The 13367-nt window shown below is 62.5% G+C and overlaps 2 protein-coding genes across 3 annotated transcripts in view; one reads left to right on the top strand and one right to left on the bottom strand.

Moving 5' to 3' along the window:
- Positions 1–4298: 4298 nt before the first annotated feature.
- MFAP2 (microfibril associated protein 2) lies at positions 4299–7223 on the top strand (the record flags this gene model as incomplete). Its single annotated transcript, XM_084243005.1, has 8 exons — positions 4299–4335; positions 5160–5246; positions 5434–5460; positions 5533–5619; positions 5738–5782; positions 6537–6624; positions 6825–6898; positions 7120–7223. 8 exons carry the CDS (start codon positions 4299–4301, stop codon positions 7221–7223), a joined length of 549 nt encoding a protein of 182 aa, XP_084099131.1.
- A 1936-nt stretch (positions 7224–9159) lies between these two features.
- Positions 9160–13367, bottom strand: part of CROCC (ciliary rootlet coiled-coil, rootletin) — a gene marked incomplete at both ends in the record, with an annotated part of 36569 nt that continues 32361 nt past the window's right edge. For both annotated transcript variants that reach the window (XM_084242871.1, XM_084242872.1), the window contains 7 exons: positions 9160–9246; positions 9873–10073; positions 10706–10837; positions 11080–11259; positions 11572–11721; positions 11991–12215; positions 12848–13063. In XM_084242871.1, coding sequence (XP_084098997.1) covers positions 9160–9246; positions 9873–10073; positions 10706–10837; positions 11080–11259; positions 11572–11721; positions 11991–12215; positions 12848–13063 — 1191 coding nt within the window. The remainder of the gene's footprint in view (positions 9247–9872; positions 10074–10705; positions 10838–11079; positions 11260–11571; positions 11722–11990; positions 12216–12847; positions 13064–13367) is intronic.

Below are 13367 nucleotides of genomic sequence, written 5' to 3'. Positions count from 1 at the left end.
GCTTAGAGGCCACACAGGCAGGCAGAGATGGAACCAGCATCCATACTCAACCTTCCTACCCTCCTGGCAGGGCAGGGAGAGGGACTTGGCTCAGACCAGTGCCCACTACGTGCCAGCACCTAGGAGGCTTTTAACTGGGGCGGCACCTATCTCCCCAGCCCCCACAGCCCAGGGCGTGCTAGATAAGACTCTAGGCACAGAGCCCGCTTCTCCCAGCCAGAACCCTGTGCGCCATCCCCCGGGGAAGGGTGGGTGCTTCTGACTTCATCCCCCTAGTCAGACTCAGGCCAAGCCCTTCTCTAGAGATGGGTCTTCAGGCCCTCCATACCGGGCAGGGGTGGTTCTCCAAACCCCCGGCCAACCTCATTACGGGAAGTCCTGGTGCCGGCCCTGGGCCTGCCCCAGTGCGAGCTGAGTGAACATGCAGCTGTGATGGAAGAAGGGGCGTGGGGGTGGGACAGTAGCGGGACAGTAACCGGTCAGACGCAGTCACAGACTTGCACTGGGCACTGAGTCAAAGGTCAGCCACGGGTCAGGGTGGCGGGGGAGACGGAGGACTCAGAGAGGCCAGGGTTCAAACTCCTCCCTCCCCCTGATCTAGAGTATTCCTGGCAGCCATGTGCTGGGCACAGGAACTAGAGCCGGGAAGGAAAAACGGCCTCTGCCTGTCTGCAGCTTGTAGCCCAGCATGAGAGGTGGGCGGGGAAGGAGCCATTCTCCGAAAGGTGTATGGGCACCCACACCCCTCCCCCAGTAGCTGCTGTCTCTGCTTGGGCCTTAGGACCGGGGGAGTGGGGAGAAGCAGCAGGGAGGGTCTGGAACCAGGATACAAATTGCCATCTTGGAGATCTGTTTCCCCTTTCTGTCAAGTGCAGGGTACAGGTTTCTTCTGGGCAGCTCTTGCCCATCCCAGCAGGCTTGCCCTGGCAGCAGGGAAGGTCTAAGGGGGCAGGGAGGGCTGGACTAGTCCCCAGGGCCCACTAACCTCCCTGTGACAAAAGTCCCTGCTGTGCTGCACTGGGCACTACAGGGGAGTGGCAGGTAGTTATTCTTCTTATTCATTCAGCTATTTGACAAACCAGCCCTGGGGAACAAACGATGCATACTTAGTTTCTACCTAATAGGACTCAGCATCTAAGGGACAGCTGGGGGTGGGGGCATGACTAGGGGGTGAGGAGGTCTGATAGCGACCCTGGTCATCCCGTAGGGATCCCCAGCCTCAGGTCTAGGCACCTGTGGCCACGTAGGGGCCCTGCACACCCCACCCCACCCCACCCCACCCCACCCCATCAGTCTCTCCCACTAGAACGGAGTGGACAGCCACTCCTTCATTCATTCCACAAATGCTTACTGGACAGCGCTGAGTCTGGCACAGACACGGGAACCTGACAGCTGTGGGCAGTAAAGCAGAAGGAGCTGAGGAGCTGAGCAGGGAGCAAGGGAAGGCTCCTCGAAAGGCAGGAGGCCTTGACCTGCAACCCAAAGGAGGCAGACCCCGACCCGTGTTCCAGGAGGCAGAAACAGCTTGAGCAAAGGTCCTGTGGCCGGCAGAGGAAAGGGATTAAGGGCGGGAACTGCTAAATGGCCAGGGAAGGTGTCCTGAGGCTGGGAGACGCCAGCGAGGAGGACAAGACTGACTTTCTAGCTAAGTGGATTTGAACAAATCACCTTTACGGCCTTGGTCTTCCCCTCTGTAAAATGGAGCCACGAACCCCCTGGCAACGCTGCCTGCAGGCCAGAAGTGCTCGGGCGAGGGTGAGAAAGGGCACTGCCAGGTGGCACGCGCGCGCCCTGCGACGACCCGAGACGACCCAGCTGCCCTGGGGTGGGAGACCCGAGGGCTGGCGGCGGCCGCAGGGGCGCTCGCGTTAGGACCCAGCGGCTCCGGGGCTGGAGGGCGGGCGCCCGCCCCGTCGGGGGCCCGGAGGGGGGCTCGGAGCGGGCAAAGGGGCGGCTCTGGCGGGCGGACTCGGAGCGGGCGGCGGAGTGACCGGGACAGGTAGGCGCGGGTCTGGCCGCCTGACCCGGCCAGGAGCGCTGGGGGCGCGGGGGGCCCGATCGCGCGCGCGCAGGGGCTTGGCGGGGTGTGGGGTGCCGGACTTGGCGGCCCCCCATCCCGGGGGCGGCCGCCCGGGACCCTGAAGCTGGGGCCGTCAGGGCAGATGCTAAGAGGACGCGTGGAAAGTTTGGGGTCGCTTGCGGGGGAGCGCGCGCGTGGGGAAGGGAGGGGAACGCGAGTCTGCAGGGAACCAGAAGCGGGGCGTCGAGGCTGGGGGCGGCTTTTGTTCTCCCGGGGCGGCGGGAATGTGGCGGCTGGGGTGGGGGTGTCGGCGGGGACAGAGACGCGGAGAGACAAAAGAAAGAGATCAGAGCCCGAGAGAGAGAGAGAGAGAGAGAGAGAGAGAGAGAGAGAGAGAGAGAGAGAGAGAGAGAGAGAGAGAGAGAGAGCGCGCGAGGGGCAGGCGGCCGAGCAAGTTTCCGTGACTGATTGTTTCCAGCTGTGCGGGCGCAGCAACATCTGGTTTCCTCCAGCGGCGGCTCCCCGCGGCCCCCCTCCGCCGCGGGAGCGTGGGGGCAGGGCCCCCAGGAGGCCCGGCTCGGCCCCCTCCTCCTCGGACCTGCGGGGGTGTGGGGGATCTGCAGCGCGGAAGGTCGGGGACAGCCTCCCAGGCAGTTCCTGGCCTCCCTCGTAACCCCAAAAGTCTCCTCTAGAAGTTCTTGGAGATGCGTCCCCTGGGAAGGATCTGCTACTCCCACACCTCTCTTCTTACATCCCCACCCCTTGTCTTGGGGGCCCCGGCCCTCAATAAACACGTGCCTGGGGGCCAGACCTGCTGAAGGGCCCAGCAATAAAGGGCTTTGGGGCCAGAGGGGCATCCCTACCCCCCACCTCTGAGGCCCCAGCTCAGGGTCTTGTGAGTAGTGACAGCTCCCAACAGCCTGACCCCACCAGCCTCAGCCTCGGGGGACTGGAGCAAGTGGGGAGGGAGGCCTGTAGGAGCAGCAGGGATGGAGCGCCCCGTCTTTCAGCCTCCCCAGGTCTTTGAGTCATGGGGCCAAAGGTTTCTAGGGATGTGGGGAGCCAGGTGTTCCCTGGCAGTGGGCGGCTTGAGTTCTGAGTCCCTCTCCCCAGCCCAGCCCCCCACATCGAAGTCCTCTCCCACTGGGGTGAGGCTTGACAGTGAGGTGCTGAACATGGGTTGGGGTGGAGGACGCAGGCCTCAGGACCGGGAGGGAGGAGGGAATGTGCCCGTGTTTCTTCCCCTCTCCCTGGATTCCCTGGGTGGGGCTGGGGGCGAGGGCTAGGCCAAGCCAGCTTTGCAGCTAGCTGTCTACAGAACGTGCTTCGGCGGGCAGGGAGGGGACCCTCCCGGATGGGTGAGCCCGTGGGCTTTCTCCCAGCCCTCCCAGCAGACGCTTCTGCCAAGCCCACTGTGTAGCCAGACTAGAGGCTGGCCGGCCTCAAGCGCCTGGTGGACACTATGGCCCGATGCCCTCTCCAAGGAAAATTACACACACCACTTGTCAGAGTGTCAGGGGGTTCAGAGCCACGGGCTGGGTGACATCATGGTCCCCTCCAGGGCTGCCCTTCTAGGATCCAGAGAAGCCCTCATCAGGCTCCACCCTAAGTGCTTCCTGCTGCTGCAGACAAATAGGCCTCAGTCTCGTGAGTGTGTGATGAAGACGGCCAGGTCTTGGGAGGCCTGGAGGCCTGGCAGGAGAGGAGTCTTATGGGGCTGGGAGCCCTGCCCGGGCCTGGCTGCCCCGGGGGCCCCTGGGGCCCGTGAGCATGTGCTTTCCTGCTGAGCAAGATGCTCAGGGGCTAATTGGGAGCAGGTAGTGGGTTTGGCCACGCTGCTGAGTCCAGGCTGAGACGCTGGAAGATGAGCCGGGTCGGAGATTCCCACTATGGTTTGCCACCTGGGGAGGTGCTAGCCCAGAAAGGCCGTCATGGCTGCTGGGGAATTAGAAATGCCTGCTCTGTGAGCCGGGCAGAGTGGGGTTTGCCCATGTGTCAAGAACAGCCCTGGAGCCAGGTTGGAGATCTTGTCCTTCAGAATCCCAGCACCCAGATGGACCATCAGGGACAGCGAATGTCCGTCCTAAGTAGTTCCCCGCCCCCCCACTGCCTGCCCCCCAACTCTCTAGAGTGTGTATTCCCAGTGCCTCTTTCTGAATTGGGGCTGGGGGGTCGAGGGGGGCTCTGCAGGCCTGGGGGAGTGGGCCTGGGATGCAGCTCGCAACCCCCCTCCCTCCAGCTGTCCTCTGACACCAGCCCAGCCGCCTCACCAGTGGCCATGAGAGCTGCCTGCCTCTTCCTGCTCTTCCTGCCTGGTAAGTGGTCCTGGGGCTGTGGGTCTCAGGTGGGGTGTGAGTCGGGTTTGTGGAAACGGGCAGTGGGCTTCTGTCATGCCTATTGGCCAGAACCTGCCCGGCAGCTCCCAGGTCCTCCTGCCTCCTGGACCACAGTGGCTGGCCAACCCCTCCCACAGGACCCCTCCTGGGCCCTGCCCACAGCACCCCCAACAGTGGCATCCCTGCTCTAGACTCATTTGGACTCCAGCACCCTTCACTTGACCTTGACAAAGTCCCTCTTGGTCAAATGAGGAAACATCACGTTCATTCACTTAACAGAGATTTATTCAGCTCAATTATGTGCCAGGCACTGTGCTAGGCAGACACATCTCTGCCCTCACGGTACCGCTAGTCTAGGGAAGGGAGGTCCATATGATCAAGGAGACATGATTTATGTCAGACTGTGCTGTGCTCCAGTGGAAATTAACCCGAGGATGAGACGGTGCGGGTGGATGGCCAGCAAGGGCCTCTCAGCAGACCTGACCTTTCAGTTGAGACTTAAAGTAGATTAGATAGCACAGGCCCGGGGAGAGTCAAGTGCAAACACCCTGGACAGGCAGGAGGGTGCTGAGTTCCTGAAGCAGCCAGGAGCCAGCCAGAGGGAGAGGGGCGGGGTGAAGTCAGTGAGGGCCCAGGGGCGTCCGGTCCAGGAAGGAAGGAGTTGAATCCCGTGGTCTGGGACCCTAGAGGATTCTAGGCTTTTACAGCCCTTGAACCTCTACCGACCCTCCCCAGAAGCGCTTGGGGGCTTTGCTGTCCTTCCCTGCAGGGTACCCCCTCACGCTTTGCCTCCCTGACTGCAGGCCTGCTGGCTCAGGGCCAGTATGACCTGGACCCGCTGCCTCCATTCCCGGACCACGTCCAGTACACCCATTACAACGACCAGATTGGTAAGGACCTGGCCTCCCCCAGGCCTCCCCCACCTGCCCATCACCAAGGCCCGGCTCCCAGATGTGCAGGGCTCAGCCAGCGGCCAGGCAGGGGTGATGGGATCACAGAGGCTAGTCCCCCACTCGGTCGTGACTCACGAGCTGGCAAATGACCCCCACCAATTCCACATTCATCTTGTTGTTTCAGACAACCCGGACTACTATGATTATCAAGGTAAAGGGCGGGGCCATCTCGGAGGGGTGGGTGAGGGGAGGGGGCAGCCCCCCTTATCATCTCCTGTCACAGAGGTGACTGCTCGGCCTCCCGAGGAGCAGTTCCAGTTCCAATCCCAGCAAGAAGTGCAACAGGAAGTCATTGCGGCCCCCACCCCAGGTAGGCCACAAGCTCCTTGAACCCTGGGGTGGGGAGGTGTGGCTGCAGCTGGAGAGGTGACCTCCCAGCCCTGAATAGACCCTCTCAATAATCTCTGCCTGTTGCCATCCAACGCCAGAACCAGGAAACTCAGAGACGGAGCCCACGGAGCCTGGGCCTCTTGGTAAGTTTGCTGTCTTGACACTGGAGAAACTGAGGCACCGCCCAGAAGCTGGGGCAGGGTAGGTGCAGCGCTGGTAGGACAGGAGGAGCCAGGCCTTTTGCTCAGCTGTGGCGGGTGGCGGTGGGGACTTGCAGACGTGTCCCTGCCTAAAGCTGGCAACCCCGGGGCCCCCTAGGCAGCTCTGGCAGAGCCCCTGCCCCCTGGGCCTGGCTGGAGGCTGAGTTGGCCGCAGCCTCAGGAGGGCCCGCTACTCCCACATGCTGGGGGGACGAGGAGGACCAGGGAGAGTGCTGGAGGCATCCTGCCAGAGGGACTGGGGGTGCTGGTGGCTGGCGAAATGAGGAGGGGCAGGAAGCCGGGCCAGTTGAGGGCCCTGTGCGTCCCAGCGCAGCCGCTCCCGAGAGCACGAGAGCCGTGAGCTCGCAGGCGCCCGCGTGTGCGCTGAGCGTGCTCGGACCTGCTGAGCTTGCTGCGGACTTGTGTGACTGGTGGGTGTGGATTTGTGCTTGAACGTACGTGTGTTTGAATATACGCTTCTGACTGTGGCTGTGGGTGTGTGCACTCATAAGTACTGTGCAAAAGTGGGCAGCCCTGGGAGGTCCAGCAATGCTGTGTGTGCCTGGGTTGGCGGGGGTGGGCGGGTGGGGGGTGCCTGGACTGACCCTCAGAGCCAGTCCCTGGGGGAGGTTGTGGGCTGCTCCCCAGCTCTGAGCCCCAAGCTGCGACCCCTGGTCTGACCCCGCCTGCCACCCAGATTGCCGCGAGGAGCAGTACCCCTGCACCCGACTCTACTCCATCCACAAGCCCTGCAAACAGTGTCTCAACGAGATCTGCTTCTACAGGTGAGCACAGGCCGCCTGGGAGGCCGGGCCCAGCTCAGTCCGCCGGGTGGGGGGTGGGGGAGGCTACCCTGAAGCCGGACTCAACTCAGGTGGAGCCCTGGCTGGGGGCGGGGACTCCGGGCACCCGTGCCAGGCTCTGTTCCGGCTCTCCCGGCGGGGCTGGGCCGGGCGGCTGACGCTGCCCCTGGCCTGCTCCCCAGCCTCCGCCGCGTGTACGTGGTCAACAGGGAGATCTGTGTCCGCACGGTCTGTGCCCACGAGGAGCTCCTCCGAGGTAGGAAGGTCTCACCCCGGGACCTCTCCCACCCCCACCCACTCCCTGCGGCCTCCCACCTGATGCTTATGAACAACCCACCTGATGCTCATGGGCCTGCGCTTGGGGGCGGGGGGTTCCTGCGCTCCCCTCCCAGGTGCTTTTCATCCTCAGAGCCTCCTCCATCAGCAGCGGGGGAAGGAGCCCCACCCTGACCCCAACTCCTTCCTGCTCCCCAACAGCTGACCTATGCCGGGACAAGTTCTCCAAATGCGGCGTGATGGCCAGCAGTGGCCTGTGTCAATCCGTGGCAGCCTCCTGTGTCAGGAGCTGCGGGGGCTGCTAGGGTGGCGCTGGAACCCCAAACCCTGGACGCTCTTCAGATCTGGGGCCCTTGGGCCCTGTCTGACCTGGTGCTTTTCTCCCCAGCCCAACATTCCTTGTATTCTGTAAAAAGGTAGTGGACTGTGGCCCTGGGGGTCGCCTCTGGCCCCTCTCCCAGCCTGGCCCCAGGGCAGTGGGACTCCCCCCCACCCAGTCTTCACCCTTGGGTGAGGGGCACCCCAGGCCTGGTTGTGGGACCCGGGCTCTCATGCGCCTCTCCTCCGTTTGAGGACAGCCCCCTCCCCCGCCCCCCAGGTAGGCTATGCCCCTCACCCCAGCTGGTCTGCTTGGGTTTCCTACAGCCCTGGGCATAGGCCACCTTTGTTTTATACAAAATTAAAAACACATTTTTACAAAAGATTCAGAGTCACCTTTTCAGGGGAGAGAGCAGAGGGGGGCAGGCGGCCCCAACACTGCCAGTGCTGAGAGGCTCCGGCCTCTGGGGAGAAGGGTGTGTTGGGGTGACCCACGCTCTGGCCTTTGTAGCCCCAGCCCTGCTGCCTCACCCTGGGGGGATGGGGGTGTGGGGGGTGTGTATGTGTCTTTCTCTCTCTCCCATCGGAAATAGAAGGTTCAGGGACGTGGCTTGCTCATGGTCAGGGCTGCTGAGTGAGGGCGTGAGTCCCCCATCAACAGAGGGGTACAAGCCAAAATTCACAGCCGCTGTGTGGAGCCATGAGCGCATTGGGGGTGGTGGCGGATGGTCGAGGACTCTTGGTGGGGGGAGGCTGGTTCAGGTCAGATGACAGATGCAGCTGAGCCACTTATAACACCTCCCCACAGCCGTGTTTCAGCTCCACACAGGGTGCAGTTAAACCCCTCACAGCAGGGGAATGAAAGCCCAGAGACATTAAGTGCCCTGCCCAAGGGCCCACAGCCCAAACTGGCAGCGCTGGGGCAGAACCTGGCTCGGTAGACGCGGGGATGAGCGCAGCTCCTCCTGGGAAGCGAGCACCTCCCACCTGTGCCACCCAGGACCCCCGGAGCAGGGGTCGGCTTCACGGGGGAGCAAACTGAGGCTCTGGGTGATGAAGCCGCACCCTCAGTAGAGCCAGGGCGAGACGCCACCTCCCTCTCACCCTCCCGCTGCACCCCCCCCAGGCCTACACTTGTTCACCAAGAGGCCTGCCCAGAGGCCTGCCTGCTGCTGCAGGGGGCGGCCTGTCTTTAGGGAGGGCCCCAGAGGGGGCAGAAAGCGTAGCCTGGAAAGCGTGGACCCCGCAGGTGGGGTCACAGCCCAAGCCTCGGGGGCCTGTCTATTGGGGTGGGCGTCTTCCCCACGGCCTGAGAGAGGGCAGTTCCTTCCGGCTCCACACAGACCCCCCCTAAAGCCTCCCCAGTCGCGCCTGTGTCCCCTCCAGCACCGGGGAGGGGCACAGTGATAGCAAAGGAAGAGTCTGCACAAAGGGTTTTTAGAAAAGTGGGTTTCCCGTTACAAAACAACAATTTCAATGAACACGGTAAAAAGGTATAAAAATACAGGGACTCTGAACGTAGGACTTTCCTGATGAACACGCCAAAGGCAGAGAGGGCTCTGGGAAATAGGAGGCCGGCCTGGACCCCTGCCCGGGCCCCTCCTCTGCCCCTTATTCCAGTGTTAGCTAGGGGCCCCCAGCCCCTGGCTTCCCTAGTCACTTCAGGGGTTCCTCTACAGTGTGGAGGGGCTGGTCCTAGAGGGCGCCTGGACTGAGGGGCTCACAGATCACGGGGGTTCTGAAGCGCTGGGAAGCCGCTGCGGGTGTGGGGGTGTAGCACTGGGGCCGTGGCTCTCAGCACCGCCGCCTCTGCTGCTCCTCACCCCAGCCGGGCTCTGGGGCCCCAACGGGCCCAGGCTGCAGGTGATTGTGCTGGAGAGGAGGCCCCCCCTGTCCTGGTCACGGCCACCAGCGGGAAGGGGCTCATTTCTCTGGGGAGATGGCCGGCAGGGAGAAAGGCGCAGAGCTCCTTCGAAGCTCCTGCTGCAACTGTCCCTTCAGTGTGGACACCTAGAGAAGGAAGGGGTAGGAGCAGCCTAGGTCCCCAGTCTGACTGCAGAGAAAGAGGGGTGACTGATGGGGGGCCCCTCAGCTGCAGAAGGGACCCAGTGCTGCCTGTTTCAGGAAAACCGGGTCTAAGAATGAGGGCACCCTTTCTCAGTTTGCTCCTTGTAGCAGTCTTCTGACTCCTTAGCGCATTTTTGGGGTCCACCGCACCCCAAGTCATCTTCAGACCCGAACCTGTGCCCCAGGCCTGGCCTATGACCTAAGCTGGCCAGATAAGGATCATCCCTGGGACTCTGGTTGTTGCTGGGGGGCAGGGAAAGAACCCCCTCTCCTCTAGGGTCTTGAGTTGAGATAACCCCAGCCTGGAGCTGTTGCCCAGCGAGGGCCTGCAGGTATGGAGCAGAGCAAAGGGACTGAGCCCCAGGTCCGGCCTCGGTTGATACCACTCTGGAGCCACCGTTTCTGTCAGGGGGGCCGCCAGCTGCTTACCACCCAGAGGTCACGAACAGCCTGTCCCCCTCCTGCAGCTCCCCACTACCATCAGGCCCAGCCTCCGGAGAGGGAGTCCTGCTGGTTCTGCAGCTCACAACTCCCTGGGGAGGGGCCGCCCCTGCCAGCCAGTTACCTACCTGCTCCTCCAGCCCACGCACCCTCTGCCGGTGGGCCCGCTCCCGCGCCTCCAGGGTACGCTCTGTCTGCACCTGGGCACTGCGCAGGCGCTCCACCTCCCGCTGCAGCTCCAGCCGCTGCTGCTGCTGCTGCTGCTGCTGCTGCTCGTCTGCCTCCAGCTGGGCCGGGCTGTGGTTCTGCCCCAGGGCCAGCACCTGGGCCTGCAGGAGGAGCTGCTAGTTGGGGGTTGGCCTTGTATGGGGGTTTGTGCCTGAAGCTTCCTCGGGCAGGGGAGTGCGGGCAGGGGCTGCAGGAGAGATCCTAGTTGTCCCTCACCTTGGCCCTCGGGCCTGCAAATCCTAGGTCAGGGTGCCCAGGCACCCCCATTCACACGTGTGTGCGTGTGTGAACAGAACACACAGAGAAACATTCAAACATTGCTACAGGCCCTGATACATACAGGCACAGAGACAAGCATGTGAACACTCATCCACGTTCACACAGATGCACATGTATGTGCAAAAGCCCGATACTGCCCACGTGAAGGGGCTGCACAGACACACACATGTATGTGGACTCCTAGTACTTAGGCTCCTACTCGTGCTTCGAGGACAAGGATACGCACACGTCCACCATGTGCATGACCACACGCTGACAGGCTACTTTGGGGAAGATGCTTCCCTCTGGGACCCGCCTCTGCCGCCCTCTCTGAGGGTCTGCTCGAGGGTTGCGGGGGTTGAGGAGTCTGGGCTGGCCAACCTGTATCAGCTGCTGGGGCAGCCAGGCAGAAGTAGGGTAGGGGCCCAGGGCTAGGGAGAGGCGGAGTGTCCAGGGGTGGGTGTCCAGGGCCTACCTCCAGCAGCTGGATCTGCCTCTGGGCCTCAGCCAGCTCCAGCTCAGCCCCCGTGAGCGTGCGGTCCAGGCGGCCCTTCTCTGCACTCAGCCGCACCGTGTCCTCGTGGCTGCGGAGCTTCTCCCTCTCCACCTAGGTGGGAACAGCCGGAGGGAATCAGGGTGCCCAGGGGAGGACAGAGAGTGCCTGGGGAGGGAGGGCAGTCCCCGAAGGGGAAACAGCTCCGAGAGGGGTATTAGGTTAGAGGCAGGGGGAGCAGAGGCCAGGAAAGACCCAAGGCTCCCAGGCCCTGGGCACAAGCTACCAGGACAGCCAGAGGGGTCTGGGTCGGGATCCAGAGGAAGTGAGGGGAGGGCCCTGGGGGGGAAGCCCACCTTGTCCAGAGTTTTCTTGAGGGCCACCCGGTCCTTCTCCAGCCGCAATGCCGACCGCTCCACCTCCTGCTTCTCGGCTTCCAGCTGCGCCAGGGCACGTTGCAGCCGCTGCCGCTCATCCTGCAGCTTCTGGACGGCGTGCAGGGCCGCGGCCTCGCCCTCCTGTCGCTGTCGCAACACCTGCAGAAAAGCCAGCAAGCCCCTGAGCCCTCCGGGCCTGTGTGTACATGTGACACTTGGGGCTGATGGTGCTAGCCTGCCCACTCATCCAAGGCAGGATGACTGTGAGGCCCGCATGGGGGCCACCTGAGGGCAGAGTCCCTCTGGGCCTCACTATCTCCATCTGTATGATGGGGGTATGGGCTGAATGAACCATGCTCTCCTAGGAGGCTGGGACAGGTTTGGGGTAGGGTAGGGTGGGTGAAAGGTCCCCACATCATCCAGGGGCCTCCAGTCCTGGGGATGGAGAGACAGGGCCTGCCCTGGCCTTACCTCCTGCAGTTGTTGCAGCTGGCCCTCGGCCTCCGCCCGCTGCACCTCCAGGTCCGCCAGCTCGCCCCGCATTGTCTGCACCTGCTCACCCAGGTTGCTGCTCTGCTTCCGGGCCTCAGATAATGCCTGCCGCGCGGCGTCCAGCCGTTCCTGGGGGGTGGGGCCCATGGCGCGGTCAGCCTGGGGGCCCTGCTGCACAGGGGTCCTCTACTCTGTATCTCTGGGCCACAAACACCTCGAGAGTGAGCCAACAGCCTGGCTCACAGCCCATCCACTGGCCTGCTGGAGGTGGGGATGACTCAGACCCCGACTCTGCCCCCTTGGCCCTGTACCAGGGTTCCTCTAAGCTGCTCTCACTGACTGGGTCAGAGTCCCACGTCTCTGGGCCCACCACCAGGCAGCCCCCGAGGCCCCCATACTTGGAGCACTTGGCGGTCATGTTCACAGGCGGTCAGGGTCTTCTGTAGGTGCAGATTCTTGTCCTGGGTGCTGGTGAGGCTGGCATTGTTCTGAGCCAGGGCTTCTGTCAGCCCCCGAACCTTGTCCCGCAAGGCCCTCTCACTCTCCTCCACCTTGGCCAGGGCCCCACTCAGTCGCTCCACTGTTAGCTGCAGTGTGCCCGCCTTCACCTCACTGTCTGCCACCTGGCAGGAGGACAGACAGGACCTAAGTGTCCCTGCTCTACGTGAGCTCCAGCAGCTGTGCCCAACCCTTCCCACCTCTTTGGACCCTCATCATTGATATTCATTGTTCCCACGTGCTTCCACTGGCTCCACCTGCTGCAAACTGGCCCGGCCCTGGGTCAGTGAACTACCCTCATCCAGAGAGCCATTAACCTGGTATGTCTCAGACCCTGTGGTCTCCTCTCTGTTCTCATTCCTCTTTCTTCCGTGTTATAGAGAAGAAAGAGCAACAACAACCTCCAAATTCTCTATGTTCTTTACTTTACTGGGTAAATCATGGAGAGCTGAGCTTCCTGGTGGCCAAAGCAAAAAGGGAAAAGTTAAATCTCTAACTGGTCCCATATGCCTTTTATGAGTGCATATTCTATTGTCAAACAGTCCTAAATTCTAATTAAGATTCTGCCTTTAATTAGCTGTGTGATCTTGGGCAATGACATCACCTCTCTGAACCTCCATTTGTCCATCTGTGAAATGGGAATAACACTCACAGTGATGATAAGCCTCACGCCACTGTTGGGAGGGCTGTGTAGTCTCTGTAAAGCGCCGGGCCCGGAGTTGCAGATGACGAGGATGCAACGGCGGAGGGTACCCACCTGCCTCTGCAGAGAGTCCACCCGGTCCTGGAGGGCCTGGGCCTGGGCCTCACGGTCGCTCAGGCCCAAGCGGCTACGCTGCAGCTCCCCCTCAAGCGAGCGCCGCTGGAGCTCCAGCTTGATGGTGCGGCTCTCGGAGGCATCTAGTACCTCCTTCAGGCGTCGCTTGTCGCTCTCCAGCTTCGCCTCATTGGCCTTCATCTTGCTGACCCTCTCCTGTGTGGGGGGGACAGCTCAGGCCCCAGCTGTCCTGCCCACCCACAGCGCCCACCTCCCTTAGGACCCTGACAGGGAAGTGGGGAGTAGCCTCGAAGTGGCAGTCCAAGCACTCCCTGTGGGACTTGGGGCAAGTCCAGGACCCTCTTGGGGCCTCAGTCTCCCCAACTGCTCACAGCATGGGCTGACCCAAGGCTCCCAGAGCACTGCCCAGTTCTGGCTGCATCTAACCAGCTGTGTGACCCAGGCCTGTCCCTTCCTGCTCTCTGGCACTATTTCACTTCTGTAGAGTGGGAGGCCTGGA

The sequence above is a fragment of the Talpa europaea genome (genome assembly GCF_964194135.1).
Source record: "Talpa europaea genome assembly, chromosome: 9".
NCBI classification, from domain to species: domain Eukaryota; kingdom Metazoa; phylum Chordata; class Mammalia; order Eulipotyphla; family Talpidae; genus Talpa; species Talpa europaea.
The sequence above is the reverse complement of the archived record's forward strand: the minus strand, read 5'-3'. Positions and strand labels throughout refer to the sequence as shown.